The sequence below is a fragment of the Pelmatolapia mariae genome, linkage group LG5, assembly GCF_036321145.2.
Source record: "Pelmatolapia mariae isolate MD_Pm_ZW linkage group LG5, Pm_UMD_F_2, whole genome shotgun sequence".
In the NCBI taxonomy this organism is placed as follows: Eukaryota; Metazoa; Chordata; class Actinopteri; order Cichliformes; family Cichlidae; genus Pelmatolapia; species Pelmatolapia mariae.
This window is the reverse complement of record NC_086231.1, coordinates 16,665,109-16,682,321: the sequence shown is the minus strand read 5'-3', so window position 1 is coordinate 16,682,321 and position 17,213 is coordinate 16,665,109. Positions and strand designations below refer to the sequence as shown.

Sequence of the window (17,213 nt, the reverse complement as noted above, 5' to 3'; positions counted from 1 at the left end):
GTGGGAACTAATTGGGACTAATTTTGGTACACTGGCCACTCCTGGGAAGGTTAGCCACTGTCCCAAAGCTTTAAAATGGCTTTATAACCCTTTCCTGACTAATAGATGTCAATGATTATTTTGTTGCTGTTCTGGACAGATCTTTAAAACTGCTTCCCTTTGTTAAACAAGTCTTATTTAAGTTATGTTTTGATTCGACAGGTCTGACAGTAATCAGGGTTAGGTTAGGGTTTGTTTGTTTTTTAACGAAATGGGAAATGGGGGGCAAATACTTTCTCACAGTACTGTATGCATAATATACATTTTTAAATTCAGATGTAGGTATGAACACCCACTTTAAACATAAAGATTTCATTTAACGCACCTTTATGGATAAATTCTTTAGTTAAATATTGGTGACGTTTTTTCTTTAATAGGCGGTCAGATCAGCTGATCTCCATCGTCATCGTCGGTCGGACAGCGTCGGCCAGCGCTAGCTAAACATAGCTAGTAGTAAAAGTTATGACAGGACATGTCAGGTTTAGTGTACCATAAGGTAAGATGTTTGTCAGAATCCCGTGTATAAAGCAGCAGTGTGTTTGCAGACTCGTCTGTGGTTTATCCAGCGTGTTATTGTTTAACCTGCGTCTGTAGTCGGAAGCTAACAGTCTGTTAGCTCACCTCACCTAACTGTGCAGGTACCGTTAGCCGGTAGTCATTAGCCACATGTAGGTCACCGCACATGAAACGGGCGCCGTTGCAAAATATTAGACGGTGTACAATATATTTTGAAGCCGTGGGTGTGTTTTTAAGTGACTGTAGTAAGGTGTCAAGCGTTTTGAGTGACACTTAATGCGTTTAGGTTCGGCTTTTTTGTGGCCCAGTTGGTTAGCTTACGGTGAAGCTACCGTAGTGTAACGTAACGATATAAAACAGACGGAACTGTCTCACACACGAATAAAATTGAGATATTACTATTATTATTATAGTTAAGTGTTTGTGTAGGTTTTCAGCCATCCAGGTGATGGTACCCATGAGACCTTCCAAAGGAAGGCGACTGGACTTGTTTAGGTGTGACACCTTTACCTCTCATCCAAGAGGCTTCCTTAGCTCTCATTAAAAATTGATGGAGAGTCCCGGGTGTTGAACTCATGGTGGGGGTTTCCCCCTTTGGGCGCGGTTCTTTTAAAAACACCTGAACCTAAAGAACAAAATACGCTCTTTTTTGTATGATCATGTTCATATTTTAAACCAAGAAGACAGATGGTTTGAGAGAGGAGTAAAGGAGGGCATCATTGAACAGAGGTGGGAGCTTACCACACCAGTTATCAATGACTTAATGAAGCCTTAAGATCCCTTTCCATGCGCTTCAATCCCCACTCAGACCTTGCTTCAGGTGACTTCAGTAGGGTCAAATGATGGGTTGAGGCAAGGCCTTACAATAGATTCGACCCTAACCCTCAGTGATGGGAATGAGCCACACATTTTGTTTCTGCGCCTTGGCTCATGTGATGACTCATATGATCACTAGTAGGTCCACGACAGAACCATTTCTGAAGGACTTTCCACCTTTTTTTTATTTATTTATTTTATTTTTTTATAGAGCTGAAGAAGCCTCTTGAAATATCTCATACCCAAAATAAGTCTAGTTGCCTTCTCTTTCAAGCTTTCAAGATTATACTTAGATGTTTCTGAGTTTACCTTGGCCATTTTCTGCCAACAGAGTCGTTTATGCACTAAAATAGAGCCAGCAGTCAGTAAGCAAACAACGTTTTAACAGCTGGCAGCTGAGTAAACCGTTCACTCGGACACCAGACAGTGAAATTTACTTATTTATGTACTTTCTCTTTTCAGGTTCTGACCTTGGTAAGCAATTGAGCATCTGGCTACCAACCAGACTGAACGCTCTAATCTGAGACTAACTATGCCTTATCTCTGAGAATGGGAGGAAGTGGATCCAAAGCCAAAGGTGTCTGGCCTTTCTCAGGCAGCGGAGGCGAGTCAGGAAATGATGGGAACGAGCAGTCTCTGGCCCGGCTGAAAGGCTCTAAGAATGCAACGCCATTTGTTTTTACAAGGAGAAGGTAAATAAATAATACAGTGGATATGCTGTTGAAAGGACGTTTTCTATCCCACCCTTGAGTTTGAAAATAATCCATGCACACAATACTAAAACATACATTTGCTATGCAAATTACACTCGCCCTGAGACAAAATGTAAGCCTAGTTAGAAGTTCCAAAATATTATTTAAATTACAAAAACAGCTCTTGAGGAATACTGTCAAAATGGCATTTTGCTCTTGTCCTAAGTTCTTAATAAGCAAATTGGATGTCAAATATTAAAGGTCATCTTTAATGTTAATTTTTTGTTTTGATTTTGTTGACATGTCTTAAACTATCATATCCCACTAAGTCATTTCTTATCCTGATAACAATATAAATCAGAAAATAGTGCATTTACTGTAAATTCTGCGAAAGGTTTATATAATCACCACGTGGAAAGTACTATTTCTTTTGTAAATTTTTAAAAACAATTGTTTTGGCCTTTTTCAGCTTTATTTGAGAGAGACAGTGAAGAAAGGACAGGAAAGCGGGAGCAGAGCGAGAATGGGGAAGACCGCTCTCGGCCGCTCCACACACTGAGTTAAACTGGCGCCGATTTCTTTTGTACATTTAACTTAAATAATCAAAAGTGAAATAACTATGGGCCTTGTGCGGAGTTACCCATAGTGACACATACTAGATGACCCTACGCATTCCCCGTGACTCAAGTGCTTCCCCAAGGCCTCTGACTATCATTACTGCTCCTGTATGGTTATATCCTGTTGTCAGGATAATAGCCTGTCTGAAAATATCGACTGCAGATTGTTCAGTTTTGGATGAAGTGCAACGTTAAGCTCATATGGCGATGTGTTTTTTCGAATTGTTCACATATGTTGTTGCAGCATAATGTGTTACGTCGTGGATTTCCTCCAATACTTTGACCCGACACTTGTAATATAAATGAGATTAAAAAAAACTTGTGCTAAGTGCTTTTGGTTGGGGATTGCATACCTTGAGTCGAGTGTTTTGACCAATTCACAAAATCTATTTCTAGATATAAGTTGTAATGACTGCCATTATCTTTGTGAGTCTTTATTATGTGGTGTACCACAGGCAAGAACTTGTTCCAACATTTCAGTCTGAGGTTTATTAACACTTGATGGCTCTTTTTTTGTTTCCCATTTGTAAATTGTCTTCGTGCTCTTTTGCGTGATTTTTTTTTTTTTTTTTTTTTTTTTTTTTTTTGCATAGGTGGTAGAAAAGTTTTGTTGTGTCAGTGCCTGTGGTGGGCACCGGTGGTCCACATCAGACTTTTCATTACCAAACCATGTCCATGTTACAGAGTTAACCCCCACATTTAGGAGTGAGCTCTGCAATTTGTTTTGGCTGGTCCTTCTGGGATGTCATGGTGACTATTGCAAACCATCATTTAAGGCAGCGAAAAAATTCTGTAGTAAAAGCAATAAACAACAGAGTATAATATGAAAATGATAAACGTTTTAATATTGTCATCTGACATATTTCATTGTATCGCAGAGGCCTAAATCAAAGAATAGTAATTATGCACTGCAATATTTGCAACTCTGTTGCCGAAACCTATTTAGCATGACACAACAGTGCCATGACAAAGAGGAAGGGACATAACTGAGTCATGTGCTAACACCAGGGGTGTGTTTTCCAATCTATTTTGATTAGATCGAGTGTGTCATTTTAACTGCAAACCAGTTACCCATATTAGCAAAGTAGGAAAAAAATAATTTCAAAGCTTCCTTTCATTCTTTTATTTATATACAGTGGTCTGAAAAAGTGTTTGTCCACTTCCTGATTTTCTATTTTGTGTGTGTTTGACACACCTGAAAGTTGCAGATCATCAAGCAAATGTAAATATTAGACAAAGATAACACAAGTAAGCACAAAATGCAGTTTCTAAATAAAGTTTTAATTATTAAGGGGGAAAAAATCCAAACCTGCATGGGTCTGTGTGAAAAAGTGATTACTCCCTAAATCTAATCACTTGTTGGGCCACCCGTAGCAGCAACAGACTGCAATCAAGCATTTGTGATACCTGGCAAAAAGTATTTTACAGCGCTGTGGAGGAATTATGGCCCACTCATCTTTGCAGAAATCACCCACATTGGAGGGTTTTCAAGCATGAACCACCTTTTTATGGTCATACCACAGCATCTCAATCGGATTCAGGTCACACCACTTCAAACCACTCAAACTATATTTACTTGCATCTTTTTCGGCAAAAACACTAATTCTATCAGTGTTTTGCAACCCAGTTAGCATGCATATAACATAGACATGTTACAAACATAAAAAATTATTAAACAGCATTTCTGTGGTTCTTGTCACATGAAGCAGATTCTGAAAGTTGCTTAAATTAATATAAGTTGGGTCTTATATGAGGTTGAATGAATAGTCAAAATGAGAGTCACTATCTTTAATAAATTCTTGACCGTTAAATTAAATTCTTTTTTGTACTTAATGACAAAGTGCACAGCAACTAAAATAGCTCAAAAAGTGGATCTTTGATGCCTGGGCAGATCTAATCGGCTGATGGTTTACTATTTGTTATTTTTAAATACATACCAGAAAACTATAAAATAAAGGATGATATTAAAAAAGAAATTAGATTTTTTTTTTCATTTTTATATAATTTTTAAAGCCTGTTTTGTCCTCCATTTGTAGAATGACCCTTATCTACTCACCCATTCAAATGCATTAGAGGCTAATGTATGTATAAGAAAGCACTTCTATCTTTCTGTTGTACAGCTCAAAGTAGGGCAATGGCACAACTGATGGGAATAAGTGATGGGAAATTAAATTAAACAATGAACACTATCACGGCCTTGAGTGCAGAGACTACAGGGACTACCCAGTAGCATATTTTTTGTGCCAGAGTGGCATTTGTGCATTTACAGTTTTATAGGCCACACTTAGAATTACTTTATTACTGAAATATTGTCCCACTTTAAACTGTCCACAGTAAAGTTTCTAGATTATTCTTGATTTCAAAGCCAATAACTTTAATTCTAGTGGGGTTAAGCATTAATGACAAAATAATCCAGTAAATAATTTTTGTTACATTTAAAAACCCAGAAAAACCAAAAAGGCACATTAATAAATACATGAGGCTCAAACGTCGGAGGGGAGTGAGAAATTTGGGTTTTGGTTTTTTGTTTTTGTTTTTTTTGTTTTTTAACTTGACAACCGTTTTAGATGCGACTCTCAGCAAGCAAGTTTCACCTACACCTCTCTCTATGTTAATCCTCACACAATTGTCCACCTTCTGTGTTGGCAGTTCTTTGTATTATGATGAGGACGGTGACCTCGCCCATGAATTCTACGAGGAGACAGTCGTGACAAAAAATGGCAGAAAGAAGTCCAAGTTGAAGAGGATCCAGAAAAATCTAATTCCACAGGTGAGCTAGGGACACACTTTTGCAGTGACAGGGTGATATATAGTCAGTGCCATCACTACTCCTCCTTTTTTTTTTTTTTTTTTTTTTTTTTTCTTTCAGGGAATTGTGAAGCTCGACCACCCGTGTATTCATGTAGATTTCCCCATCGTCCTCTGTGAGGTGTGACACGTTGCACAGTGACTGGTCTGCAATGAGGTGCAGCCATAGGCCCTCTTTGCTGAGTATCGTTCAAGTCCCGAGAGCTGCAGTCAAGAACTGGTGAATGGGTCTTGCAGAGGAAAAAGGAAAATTCAAACTGTCACATGAAAAATGATATATTGAATTAAATGTTATACATTTGAATTCAACGAGTCTTTATTTTGACATTCACAAAAATAGTGATGGTACAAGTTGTGTTTCCACTACCCAGCTGATATGTATGCAGACTTGGAGAATACTTCGTGTTTCTCCTGTTGAGGTTTTTTTTTTTTTTTTTTTTTTTTTTTAATTTTGCAGGGAAAAACATCTGTGACGTGAAAAGGGTTTAATGGTTCATGCCTTCTGTGAGATGTAGACTCTGTATGTGTCTTTGTACATGTGCTAGTTTTGGGTTCATGTGTGAACTACGAATGCAAGATGTATTTGCAGGGTGGGAATGATGAGGGATTATGGAATTTGTTGTATATATTTATGTTCTGTATTGTCACGTCTGAGTTAGTCTCAGTTATTGGCGCTCAGACCTGCACTAGTGAACATAATGTACTGTAAATAACATCAGATTTCTTAGTTGAAAATACTTGAATAAATGGTTTACTGAGCAAAATCACTCAAATCTTCTTTTTTTTTTTTTTTTGTTATTTTTCATATTGGCTTCTGGTGCAGTTCATCTTGTTTGTTGTTACTGCACTGGGATGTTTGACCTTACAGTGCAGAATAATAAGTTGGACACCGGAAGACCGTGTTCTCATTTATCATATTAGGAAGTGAAGTTTTTCCCCTTACATCTGAGTTTAAGTCCTGGATTTACACTAGTGTGCGAAAAGTCTTTAGTCACCCTTCCTTTCTTTGTATTTTGCTGGGAAAATGGGAAATCGGTGCAGCGATTTATTGAAATATGGAAACACAACATATGAGGTCAAAAACAGTTTTTCCACAGTTTTAACAAGCTTGAAAATCAAGATTTGTTACGACTACCTTTATTTTTCCACACGGCCTGAACTTTTGCATTCAAGCTTTATTCTTCAGGAATAGTTCTCCAGGTTTTTTGAAGGACTTTCAGAGTTTTGGTTTTTGGCTCCCTCTTGTTCTCTGTTGATATGATCCCACACTGCTTCATTAATGTTGAGGTCCAATCCATGGTTGAGACTTCCACTGTGTGTTTTACTTTCCAGGTATTATGGCAGGTCATTGTCATCCTGAGAAATGAAGCCTTTGTCAATCAAATGCTTTCCAGATTGGTTTGCATGGTGGATCAAAATCGTATGTATTCACTTTCATCAGTTTTGACAAAGATCCCCAACACAACTGGCTTAAATGAAGCAAAAAATCATGACAAAGCCTCTACTGTGTCTTATAGATGAAGTTGAAAGGCCTACAGAAAAACCTGGAGAGCTGTTGCTCTAGACCACGTGAAAAAACAAAACAAATCTCTGGTTCATTGGTGTAAAATATGAAGAAATGAGGCCTGACAATTTTTTTTTCACACTACTGTACAAGGAAGATTTTGTTACTTTAGTATTCTGGTAGCCAGTCATGATTCTTACATGGCTTACATGAGTGTAATGTGGTAACTTGAGACTTGTTGGCGTCTGTGAAATAGGAAACATCTTGTGTTTTGTACTACAGTAAAAACATTTTTTTTGGTGTCGTGCTTCTCTTTTCTAAGAAAACAAGACTAAAATGTCATGCTATTTCTGTGAACTTTAGAAAGCTAACAGCAATTTTTATTTTTAGCTGAAGAGGAAGTAGACAAGATTGAATCGATTTTATACATGTTCGCAAGAAATCCTTTAAGTTGCTAACTATTCAGAAAATATTAAGTGAAGTGCAGATTGCGTTCAACCAAATGGTGACTTTTGAATGTGGGGTCAGCGATCCCTGTACTTGTGAAACAGCTGTAAGCATAACCCTGGCATCTCCAGATTCTGGCTTATATTTAGATTTTCCTCGTTGCCTTCTAGTATTTCTGTCTGGCCGTGCTTTGAGGCTGCCGGTGAAAATCAAACTTCTTTTTTTTTTCCCTTAATTTTTTTCTCCCATTTTTATAAAAAAAAAAAAAAAACTAAACTCAAGACTTCTGCAACATAAAAGCCACATGTCCTCTAGATGGCAGCAGAAAGCTATACCTGCTTTAACTTTTTTAAATCATGCATATTTACTTCTTTGTGTGGAGTTTGCTTTCCCAAATAGATAAGAATGAAATTAAAAGCTCAGCCTCAGATCGTGACAAGTTTTGGTTGTTGTTGTCAGCTGGCGTAGTATCAACTTTTAATGGCAATGTAAACATATTTCACTGCGCTCAGATGACAAATCCCCACAATAAATGGGTAGGGTTTCCTTTGCAGGCATTCTCTGGTGTCTGTAATTGTGTGGAATGCGGTCGGAGCATTTTGAGGCCAAAGGTCAGCCCCTTTGATGTGTTTTCTCTCCACTGGTCTTTGATGTTTCGCTTAAAGGATGAACGCTTTCCTGTAAAGTCATAAAAAATGCACTAAGTTCATGAATATGACACCAAATAGCAGCGCTCTGATCTGCGCAATGTGCTCCCTGATGTATGCAGTGTGTTTATACGGGGAAAAGTTGTCCATGGGGCTGAGGCTGAGAGAGGCAGTCACTATAAATTATCAGCAGCCTTGAAATAGAACTAAACCATACTTTGAATTATGAACAGTAAAATAGATATATTGTTTACATGGGAGTAATTTAACAAACTGTAGTGCTTTAAAGTAAAACAAAGGCGCTTACTATAGCCATTTTTGTGCTAGTTCTCACATGGATTCTGTTACATTTGACTGTGTTACAGTGAGATCATATGTAGTCATTACAAATAAGTTGAGGAAACTTGGTGGTAATCTCCTATTCTAATAAAGCCACAAAATCAGGTTATAGTTACAAATGATGTAATGTATGCACTCCTCAGAGACTGAAGAAGTCATTTTGATGAGTGATGAAATTTTTCCCCCACTCAAAATGTTACGTCCGTATCAACGTTTTGGGATATGTGCTCCTCAGTTTCAGACTTTGTTTGCATTATGAGCCTTTAAATGTGGGTTTTGTTGTATTCTTATATAAACTGGATGTTTGGATGTTACAACCATTTATAATTCCTCAGTTTAAATTTACCAAGTCAGAGGATTACCCCAAATGTATCACAATTCATAAAGTGTTTGGGACAAAAAGTGAAGATAGTAGGGTGTGTTGGCAGTTTCCCTGCCATTGTTTTAGCTTCCTGACGATCCCTGACTTCAGCTGATGTAATGTTCAGGAGGCAGAGGTCAAAGGGAAGCCGAGAGTAGACGGAAATGAAGCCATTCCTTTGTTCCTTTCCCTCCCTGTTCATTCACACGGGTCTGTCCGTGGTCCACTTTTTCCTTACTCTGCAAAGCCCTAGAGAGAAGCTGATGACATGGTGAGGTGAGTCAGCAAAGCTCAAAAGCAAAACAAGAGGAATGGATTTTTGCACAGGAAACCAGAGAATTTCCAGGCTCCCCCACCTCTTCCTAGTCATGTGCTCAGGGATCTTTCAGTTAACATGTATCTCCTGGGGAAAATGTTACCTTTTCCAGGAATGCCGTGTTTCAGATCTCACTCATTGAGTACAGACGTAAGCAAAAGTTGTACCAGTTATTAGAAAATCACCTTCAAGTACAGCGCACATATGGATTCCCCAATTTTTCCCGAATCATTCCAGGTTGTTAAATTTAGTTAATTACGTGTCGGTACATGGCCTCTACTATCTCCTCTCCACTGCCATATCTACTGTGCTTGGCAACATGACAGTATGTGGTACTTGGTTCCTCCGCTAAGCCCTCGCCAGTGGCTGTCATCACATGCTCCAGGCAGCAGTGAAATCTGCGTGCCAGATGCCTCTTGCCCGCTTTCTGAAGTGTGTTCAAGACATTCAAGTCTGCATGAGTGGAAGGAAACTTTAAAATACTTAAGTACCAGCAACCAAAAGACTTGAGGTAATAATTTTACACTAGTCAAATAAAAAGAAGCTTTGAAAAATACACCGGTGGTAAATTAAAAAAATACATTCATCAGACCAGTGAGATATATATCTCAAAGGTAAATGTTATACTTTTAAACTGAACTGCATATGAAAGATGATGCACTGTGTAGCCTAAACAACCAAACTGTAAATTTATTAAAACATACTGTTGACATTAAAAAAAAAAATCAAGTTTTCAGAAGAGTCTGTGCAGTTCATTGAAAGATTAAGTAAGGCTAAGCAGCAGCCAGGTGCTACTAATCAAATGCACTTGATTAACTGATTATCAGCAAGCATGAGAACCTCTATAAAAGCAGAAACATGGACAGTTTGCTGCCACAGTTGTCCTGGGATCAGATCCCTCAGCAAATTCAATCTATGGGTCAGACTGTGCAATCCTCAGAAAAATTACAAAAAATTTCCAGATTATATCTTAGACTCTACAGGTCTCAGTTAACATGCTACATGTTAAAGTATATGGCACTACAATTAGAAAAAGACTGAACAAGTATGGCTTGTTTGGAAGGGTTTAAATCACAAGATTTGGTCATGCTGTGTCTTTTGTGTCCTTTGGGCATATGAGATCAAAGTGAAGATGTCTGGCCATAATGCAGAGTGCTGTTTGACAAAAACCAAAGTATGCCAGCATGTCATCACAGCATTTCAAAGAGGAGAGATCATTTGGAAGAACCAAACATGATTTATTGAGATAGAGAAATGAGTTTATTTGGCAGTTAGACTTCAATGACCCATCATGGTAGGACGGATTCCCAGAGGTGACAGGATTTAGGACAGGACTCCCCAGAGCCTGAGGTGGAGATGGGGAGGAGGTAAGCTGCATGAATGAGAATCTGAAAGGGAGAATGATGGAGAGCACAGATTTAAACCATACAGATTGGAAGCTGATTGGGACAAAGAAGGCAGGCAAGAAGATGATTGGAATCGAGTAATGATAACAGTAATGAGTTTGGCAGTGTGAGAAAGTGGTTATGAAGTACAGACCAGAAGCGACCAAACACTCAGAAAAGGAGGATTACAGATGTTACAGAAAAATGAATGATTACAGATATTCCATACTGAACTTATGGACGACCTTTATATGAGCACAAACACCTCATACCAACTGTCAGCACGGTGGTGCCAGGGTGATAACTGGGGCTTGTTTTGCAGGCACAGGACACTTTGCAGTCGTTGAGTCGACCATGAACTACTCTGTATACCAAAGTACTCTAGAGTCAAATGTGAGTCCAACAGCTAAAATTTGGCTGAAACTGGGTCATGCAACAGGATGATGATCCCACGCACAGCAGGAACTCTACAAGAATGCCTGAAAAAGAAAAGAATCAAGGTGTTGCAATAGTCAAAACCCAGCTGTCTATCCGCCTGAAATGCTGTGGCTGGACCTCAAGAGAGTTGTGCAAAAATGAATCCCTGGAAACATCAACAAACTGAAGGAACATTGTAGAGCAGAGTGGGTCAAAATTCCTCCACGGAGATTAGAGAGACTGATAAAGTCAAACAGAAAACAAACACTTTAAGTCACTGCTGCTACAGGTGGCTCTACAGGCTACTGGATTCTTTGGTGTACTTAGCACATTTCCAGTCTTACTGAGCGCTCAAAGAGATTTAGATATATCATTATATCATTCTCTTGGTACATTTTACTGTGTACAGTATAGAGCAGTTATGACTGAACAGCTTTGGGGTGTTTCTACAGTATTACCACCTTAAGCAAAAGATTTGAATATTTAAATAATAATAAAAAACCCCGGATGCTATATCTGCTCTTTTGTTTAAGCTATTAAAGTGATCTCACTGAATAACTGAATGTAGGATGTTTTACAGTGGGACAAGTCTCACAAAAAGAAACGAAAAGAAAAATCAACACTAAAGGTCAGCAGGTATGAGTCAAAGGGGTTTTCCTGCCCCTGTTTTTAGGTCTGATGTCTGTTTTTAGGTTTGTGGGAAGTGTAAAGGCTATAAAAAAAATTACTATTTCCTTCAAGATGGTACTTTACCAACAAGCATCTTACCATGCTGGAACAATGTTGGCCTATACTTTTGTAATTGTTGTCAAGTTCACCTAGTGAGCACATCTGCTCAGATAACATCCATACTGTGGGTTGGCGCAGAGGTCCTGTTTGTAACCTATAACTGAGAATGTTTTCTGAGCCTTATTTACGATAGAAATTAAGTTTGTTGTGTTATAGACAGTAACACAACACACAATAATATGCAATTTTAGGCCTTTTAAGGTGGAAAATGCACTTAAAAAAACTAAATAAAAATCGCCTTCATCAGATTTCTCAATATCCTTAACAAGATTGTCATGCAGCTGAAAGGTGAGTTGTAGGGATGGTCTTATATTTAGGGATGTGGTACAGTGCCCTGCTGTGACCTTTTGTAGAGCTTGGCATCCCTGGTTACAGTGTATCTGTTTCATGGAGAGTGGAGGCGAACTTTCTCGGACCGACCCATTCAGGCGCTGACACGAGGGTTAGCCTTGAGGAAAAAGAAAAACAGGACGCAATCAAAGCACGTCTCACTAAGCTGATACTCGAAGCAGTTTGAAGTAGTGACGTGAAAAAACGAATTAGAGCCGCTGACTGAATTTTTTTTAAGGATGTCCGTTTCCCTTCTCCGGCCCCCCCTTTTTCCTCAGACCGAATGGAACATCCCATCCCGAGAGTGGTTTGGCACTCGGGACTGAACGAGTTGCAACTGACAACATCGCAGGGGGTAAGTTGACTTCTGTGAGTTTTACATACCGCAAGGAGCCGGAGAGCCGAGGTTATAAGACACAGCACAGCTGCATGTGCTGCTGTAAAGTTACCCCGTCGTCTTTTTCTTTATACTAAATTTTTTTTTCCTATTTGTTTTTAAAGCAACGCCAAAACGCGGAGTGAAGTTGTAGGCTTCTGTCTTCGGGGGGAATGCTTCCCCAGCCTGCCAGTAAAGGTAAGTGTATCCATCTGTAGGGAAGCTGAAGTTGATTAACTTTACCTTTTTATCATTGCTAATAAAAGAGCTGCAAACTGTAATTAAATTGAAGGCAATTTATGTTAACAGCTTGCTAGAGGTAGAATCCAGTTTAGAGAAGCCTTTAACTATGAAAAGATGCTTTTTTGGATAAAAATTTTATTACCCTTTTTCCTTTACTTTCTTTTATTTATTTTCTTATTTTTAAGAAAACATTAATATTCTGCAGACATTTATGTAAATTAATCTGCAGTGGCAATGTCACAAAAGAGAAGCTTGTGTTTTATGTCCATGTAATTATAAAGTTGGTTTTAAATAAATAAAATAAAAAACGTTTAAGGTTTGTTTAAGAGAAAACACTTATTAAATGTGCATTCAGGAAACTAAAATGTCATTCCCTCCTGTGGATTGTAGAGCAGAGTGTGGCAGTCCTTTTTGTCCATCCACATCTGAAGACATGTTGCACGGGACTTTGTCAGCTTGGAAAGCTCTGCTGCTGATTGTCCCGCTGTGGGACTGCCTCTTTGCTCTGGGACTGCAGCCCACGAGATGGCCACTGTATTCCCGAAAGCCTCTGCTCCTTGCTTGGAACGCCCCGATTGAAGATTGTGCCCCGCGGCATAAAATTCATTTCCAGCTGGACCAGTTCCAGATTGTGGCTACACCCAATGAGGGCTTTGTTAATCAGAATCTGACCATCTTCTACAAGGAGCGCTTGGGCTTGTACCCCTATTTTGAACAAGATGAAACACCGGTGAATGGGGGACTTCCGCAGGTGGCCAGTCGCACACGGCACCTGGAGAAAATGCCAGAAGATGTTAAGAAGTACATACGTTCAGAATGGGCCACTGGTTTAGCTGTTATCGACTGGGAGGATTGGCGTCCCCTCTGGATACGTAACTGGGAAGCCAAAGATATTTACCGCAGACATTCTGAGGAGTTGGTGCGCCAGAAGAACCCAACCTGGCTTCCTGATCAGGTGAAAAAAGTGGCCCAGCAGGAGTTTGAGATATCTGCCAGGCTGTTCATGTTAGACACACTGAAGCAAGCTAAGAACCTGAGGCCCAACCAGCTGTGGGGTTTCTACCTGTTTCCTGACTGCTACAACCACAACTACGTGCGCACTCTGGAGAGCTACACGGGCCGCTGTCCTGATGTGGAGGTGTCTCGCAATGACCAGCTGAAATGGTTGTGGACTGAGAGCACAGCCCTCTTCCCTTCCATCTACATGAGCAGCTTGCTGCGCTCATCAGCCGCCGGACGCCAGTTTGTGCGGAATCGCGTGAAAGAGGGGATGCGTTTGGCCTCATCAGGCGATGGCTTGGCACGTCCTGTCTTTGTGTACACGCGGCCCACATACATGAACTCCCTGGAGCAGCTGACCGAGGTGACAGTCTAACTTTGGAAACAGTGCCAGTGCTGAATTTGGTTCCTCTTCCTGGAACTTTTTTCCTGCTTTTTCCTTTAAGACACTAATGAAGTTTTGAACCAGCCATGTTACTGACTATATTCCGAAACATTTCTTCTATCTTTTTCCTGCTAATTCTTAATAAAAGCCTGACATATAGAACCGTCACTGAGCACTAATGTTAATGCATGCTGTGTAGATTCATCTCTTATCTGCTGCTACAGTCCCTTCCTGTGCTGCTGGCATTCAGACACCCCAATACTTTTCATTTGTGCAGAGTAGGCAGGATGGGTGTTGGTCAAGTTAAAAGTCACTCTAAACACCCTTATAGACCATTTGCTTATGGGAGAATGAGAACAGAAGAGCTGGCCCTCTACTTCACATACAGTAGCCTATGAACCTCTGACACTTACTTAGCTGACTGTTTCCTTGTTTGACCTGTAATTTTTTGCAGACTGACCTTGTGTCCACGATCGGGGAGAGTGTGGCCCTGGGAGCAGCTGGAATAATCATGTGGGGAGATATTGCTTATGCACACAACAAAGTAAGCATCCACACATCAATTGCGAAATGAACATATCAATCACTCAGATACGGTGTATGCATTTTTTTGGAACAGATGTTATCATCTTAACTTTTGAGCTGCTCTTCTCGTCTGTGACATGCGAAGGCATTTGATACTAGGAGATATTTCTCAAAGTTCAGGGTTTACAGTTAATGTCTTAGGCCACATGATCAGATACACAGGCGCTGATTGTCACAGATACGCTGACTGGGACTTTGACTTCGATTCCATTTTGGGCCATTAAATCCAAAATCTTGAAATCATCATTAAAAAAGAGATGTTTTGCAACTGCAGCAGTTGACATGTTTATTTCTTTTTTTCAAAGTTTAGTTTTCAAACTTATTGGACAAGGATATGTTTGAAAAGGCTCAAATCATGTCATAATATAACAACAGACATGCAAAACTAGACTTTTGTAACGATTTGAAGTGCAAAAGGCCCAAGCATAAAGACACTTCAACAAGACAATTCAATTTTATGTGCAGTGAGCTAACAGAACTTTTTTCTGTAATTTTACATGTTTATTTCTTTCAATTTAAGCCCAAACAGCACTTCTATATTATGCACAAAATCTTAGATTGTTGTCGGAAAAAACACTTGTTTTCCTTATATTAAAATATCTCAGGGATTAAATGTGTAGGTAAAGTTCTTTACACACCAGTATAGAGGAGCTTCATTGGTCCGACCCACTTAAGATCAAAGTGGACTGTTCATGGCCCACAATGTAAAATCATTTTGACATCCATGGATTAGAGTGACTGTTAATCTAGCAGTCCCCAGCACCACTGGATGAGAGCATGGGTAGGATCAGTAGGAATGTAACTGAGTACATTTACTCAGGTACTTTATTCAGAATGAATGTATTTGTACTTTAAGTGTTTCCACACAGCTTCCTGCTTTTACTCCATTATGCTTAACCAGCTTGGATAAATAATCTCTTTCACGCCTCCAAGCTATAAAAACGCATATCCCAGACTATTGATGCGTTCTAGCAAACAGGCTCAACAGGCTATTTTATACTCTTTACACTGGCTCCCAATAGATTTAGGATTCTGGCATTTACATACAGAGCACTTTAGTTATCCCAGCTGCTCGCTGTCTTCATTCACAAGCTCAGAATTTGTTAGTTGTTCCGCGTACGTGACTAAAGACCAGGTAGAAGAGAGCCGTTCACTCTGTGGCACTACATTTATAATTATTATTGTTATTACTCTTTTATTTTTTTGTAAAATACACATTTTTATGGGCTATTATGACACTTAATTTTCCTATTTATTTTACTCTTTGTTGTGTACGGCGCTTTGTGACATCTGTCTGTGAAATACGCTTCATAAATAAACTTGTGCACACAACAAAGTAAGCATGCACACAATGATTGTGAAATTAAACACATCACTTGGATACGCCACATTTATTTTTAACCACAGATGTTATCATCTAAACTTCTGAGAGCATGCTGATTAATAAACAGCCTTTACTCACTTACTTACAAAGTGTATTTATAGCAATTTGTACTCCATACCAGGAATTCCGGAGCTTTAGTTACTTCATATTTTTCAGATTAATTGCGCAGTACTTGAAGATTTCATGTATCCACTTATTTCTTCCCTTAGACCACCTGCTCTGATCTGGATAAATATCTGCGGGGCACACTGAGTAAGTACCTCCTGAACGTCTCCACGGCAGCAGAGCTATGCAGCCAGACCCTTTGCGGCTCTCACGGCCGATGTCTGCGCAGAAACTCAAACAGCGACGTTTACTTGCATCTGAATCCCCTCACCCACGGCATTGTCGAGAAGAACGGCAAGCTGACGGTCACCGGTGAGCTCAGCAAAGCGGATGGGTTAAGTTTTGAAGCAGACTTTGAGTGTCAGTGCTACAGCGGGTATCAGGGGGAGCTCTGCGATCAAACAGACCCGCTACACCAAAAAGGGATGGCGACTCGAGCCACAGCATCGGCTCTGCAGTGTTTGATCTTACTGATTGTCTGCCTGCTCATCTGTTAATACCCACTATGTAACTGTAAAAGTCTAAAAGAAGAGCACAAGAGGAGAGGTGAAGGGAAGATAGGCGTGTGTGGTTTTTTTCTGTTGCTGTATATCGTAAGAACCGCTGTGGAAATTCCAAGGTAGTGTTTGTTTCTAACTTTTAATCATTTAAAAAAAGAAAAAAAAACTTGCTGGAAATGACCCTGTTTACATTGTCCTCTCACTCACCGCTTGCCAAGGTGTCCATGCTTCTCGTAGAGAGGATGCTTCTGTGCTAAATGCTGCGAATGAGTAGATGTATGTGGTGAAAGGGGAAAACGATTCACTTAAATCTGATAACAGCACAATATATTTGAAGTGCCTAATTTCTTTTAAATTTTCTTTAAATGTGGCCTCTTTCTGACATCTGATGTGTTTATAGAGGCATTCACAGTGTTACTATTTATTTGAATGTATTTTTTATACGATATTCTTGTTCAAAACATGACTACTACTTTTTTAAAAGGGTGACACATCTCCACTCTACGAGCCTCATGTTTCAGTGGCCTTTTGACTCCAGAAGCACAGTGTTTCTCATATTGATGTCTCTCATACAAAAATGGCATTTGTCGGTGTAAATAAACTTCTTTGTTGA

At 39.5% G+C, this 17,213-nt stretch overlaps 2 protein-coding genes across 3 annotated transcripts; both read left to right on the top strand.

Annotated features, from left to right (window-relative positions):
* Positions 1-415: 415 nt before the first annotated feature.
* Positions 416-6,265, top strand: tusc2a (tumor suppressor 2, mitochondrial calcium regulator a). Its single transcript, XM_063473895.1, has 4 exons — positions 416-535; positions 1,834-2,063; positions 5,330-5,450; positions 5,550-6,265. Exons 2-4 carry the CDS (start codon positions 1,921-1,923, stop codon positions 5,613-5,615), a joined length of 330 nt encoding a protein of 109 aa, XP_063329965.1. The 5' UTR covers positions 416-535; positions 1,834-1,920; the 3' UTR covers positions 5,616-6,265.
* A 6,080-nt stretch (positions 6,266-12,345) lies between these two features.
* Positions 12,346-17,213, top strand: hyal2a (hyaluronidase 2a). 2 transcript variants are annotated; one of them, XM_063473893.1, is made up of 5 exons: positions 12,346-12,378; positions 12,525-12,597; positions 13,033-14,005; positions 14,481-14,570; positions 16,205-17,213. In XM_063473893.1, the coding sequence occupies exons 3-5, from the start codon at positions 13,076-13,078 to the stop codon at positions 16,595-16,597; spliced, it is 1,413 nt and encodes a 470-aa protein (XP_063329963.1). In that variant the 5' UTR covers positions 12,346-12,378; positions 12,525-12,597; positions 13,033-13,075; the 3' UTR covers positions 16,598-17,213. The 2 variants fall into 2 exon arrangements, with proteins under 2 accessions (XP_063329963.1, XP_063329964.1); XM_063473894.1 differs by lacking the exon at positions 12,346-12,378 and having other exon boundaries at positions 12,399-12,597.

Excerpts from the sequence above, each read along its gene's own strand:
- hyal2a (XM_063473893.1), top strand. The coding sequence starts at position 13,076 with ATGTTGCACGGGACTTTGTCAGCTTGGAAAGCTCTGCTGCTGATTGTC. Across the intron at positions 14,006-14,480 it reads CCCTGGAGCAGCTGACCGAG|ACTGACCTTGTGTCCACGAT; the intron begins GTGACAGTCTAA and ends AATTTTTTGCAG. Across the intron at positions 14,571-16,204 it reads TTGCTTATGCACACAACAAA|ACCACCTGCTCTGATCTGGA; the intron begins GTAAGCATCCAC and ends TTCTTCCCTTAG.
- tusc2a (XM_063473895.1), top strand. The coding sequence starts at position 1,921 with ATGGGAGGAAGTGGATCCAAAGCCAAAGGTGTCTGGCCTTTCTCAGGC. Across the intron at positions 2,064-5,329 it reads TTTGTTTTTACAAGGAGAAG|TTCTTTGTATTATGATGAGG; the intron begins GTAAATAAATAA and ends CTGTGTTGGCAG. Across the intron at positions 5,451-5,549 it reads AGAAAAATCTAATTCCACAG|GGAATTGTGAAGCTCGACCA; the intron begins GTGAGCTAGGGA and ends TTTTTCTTTCAG.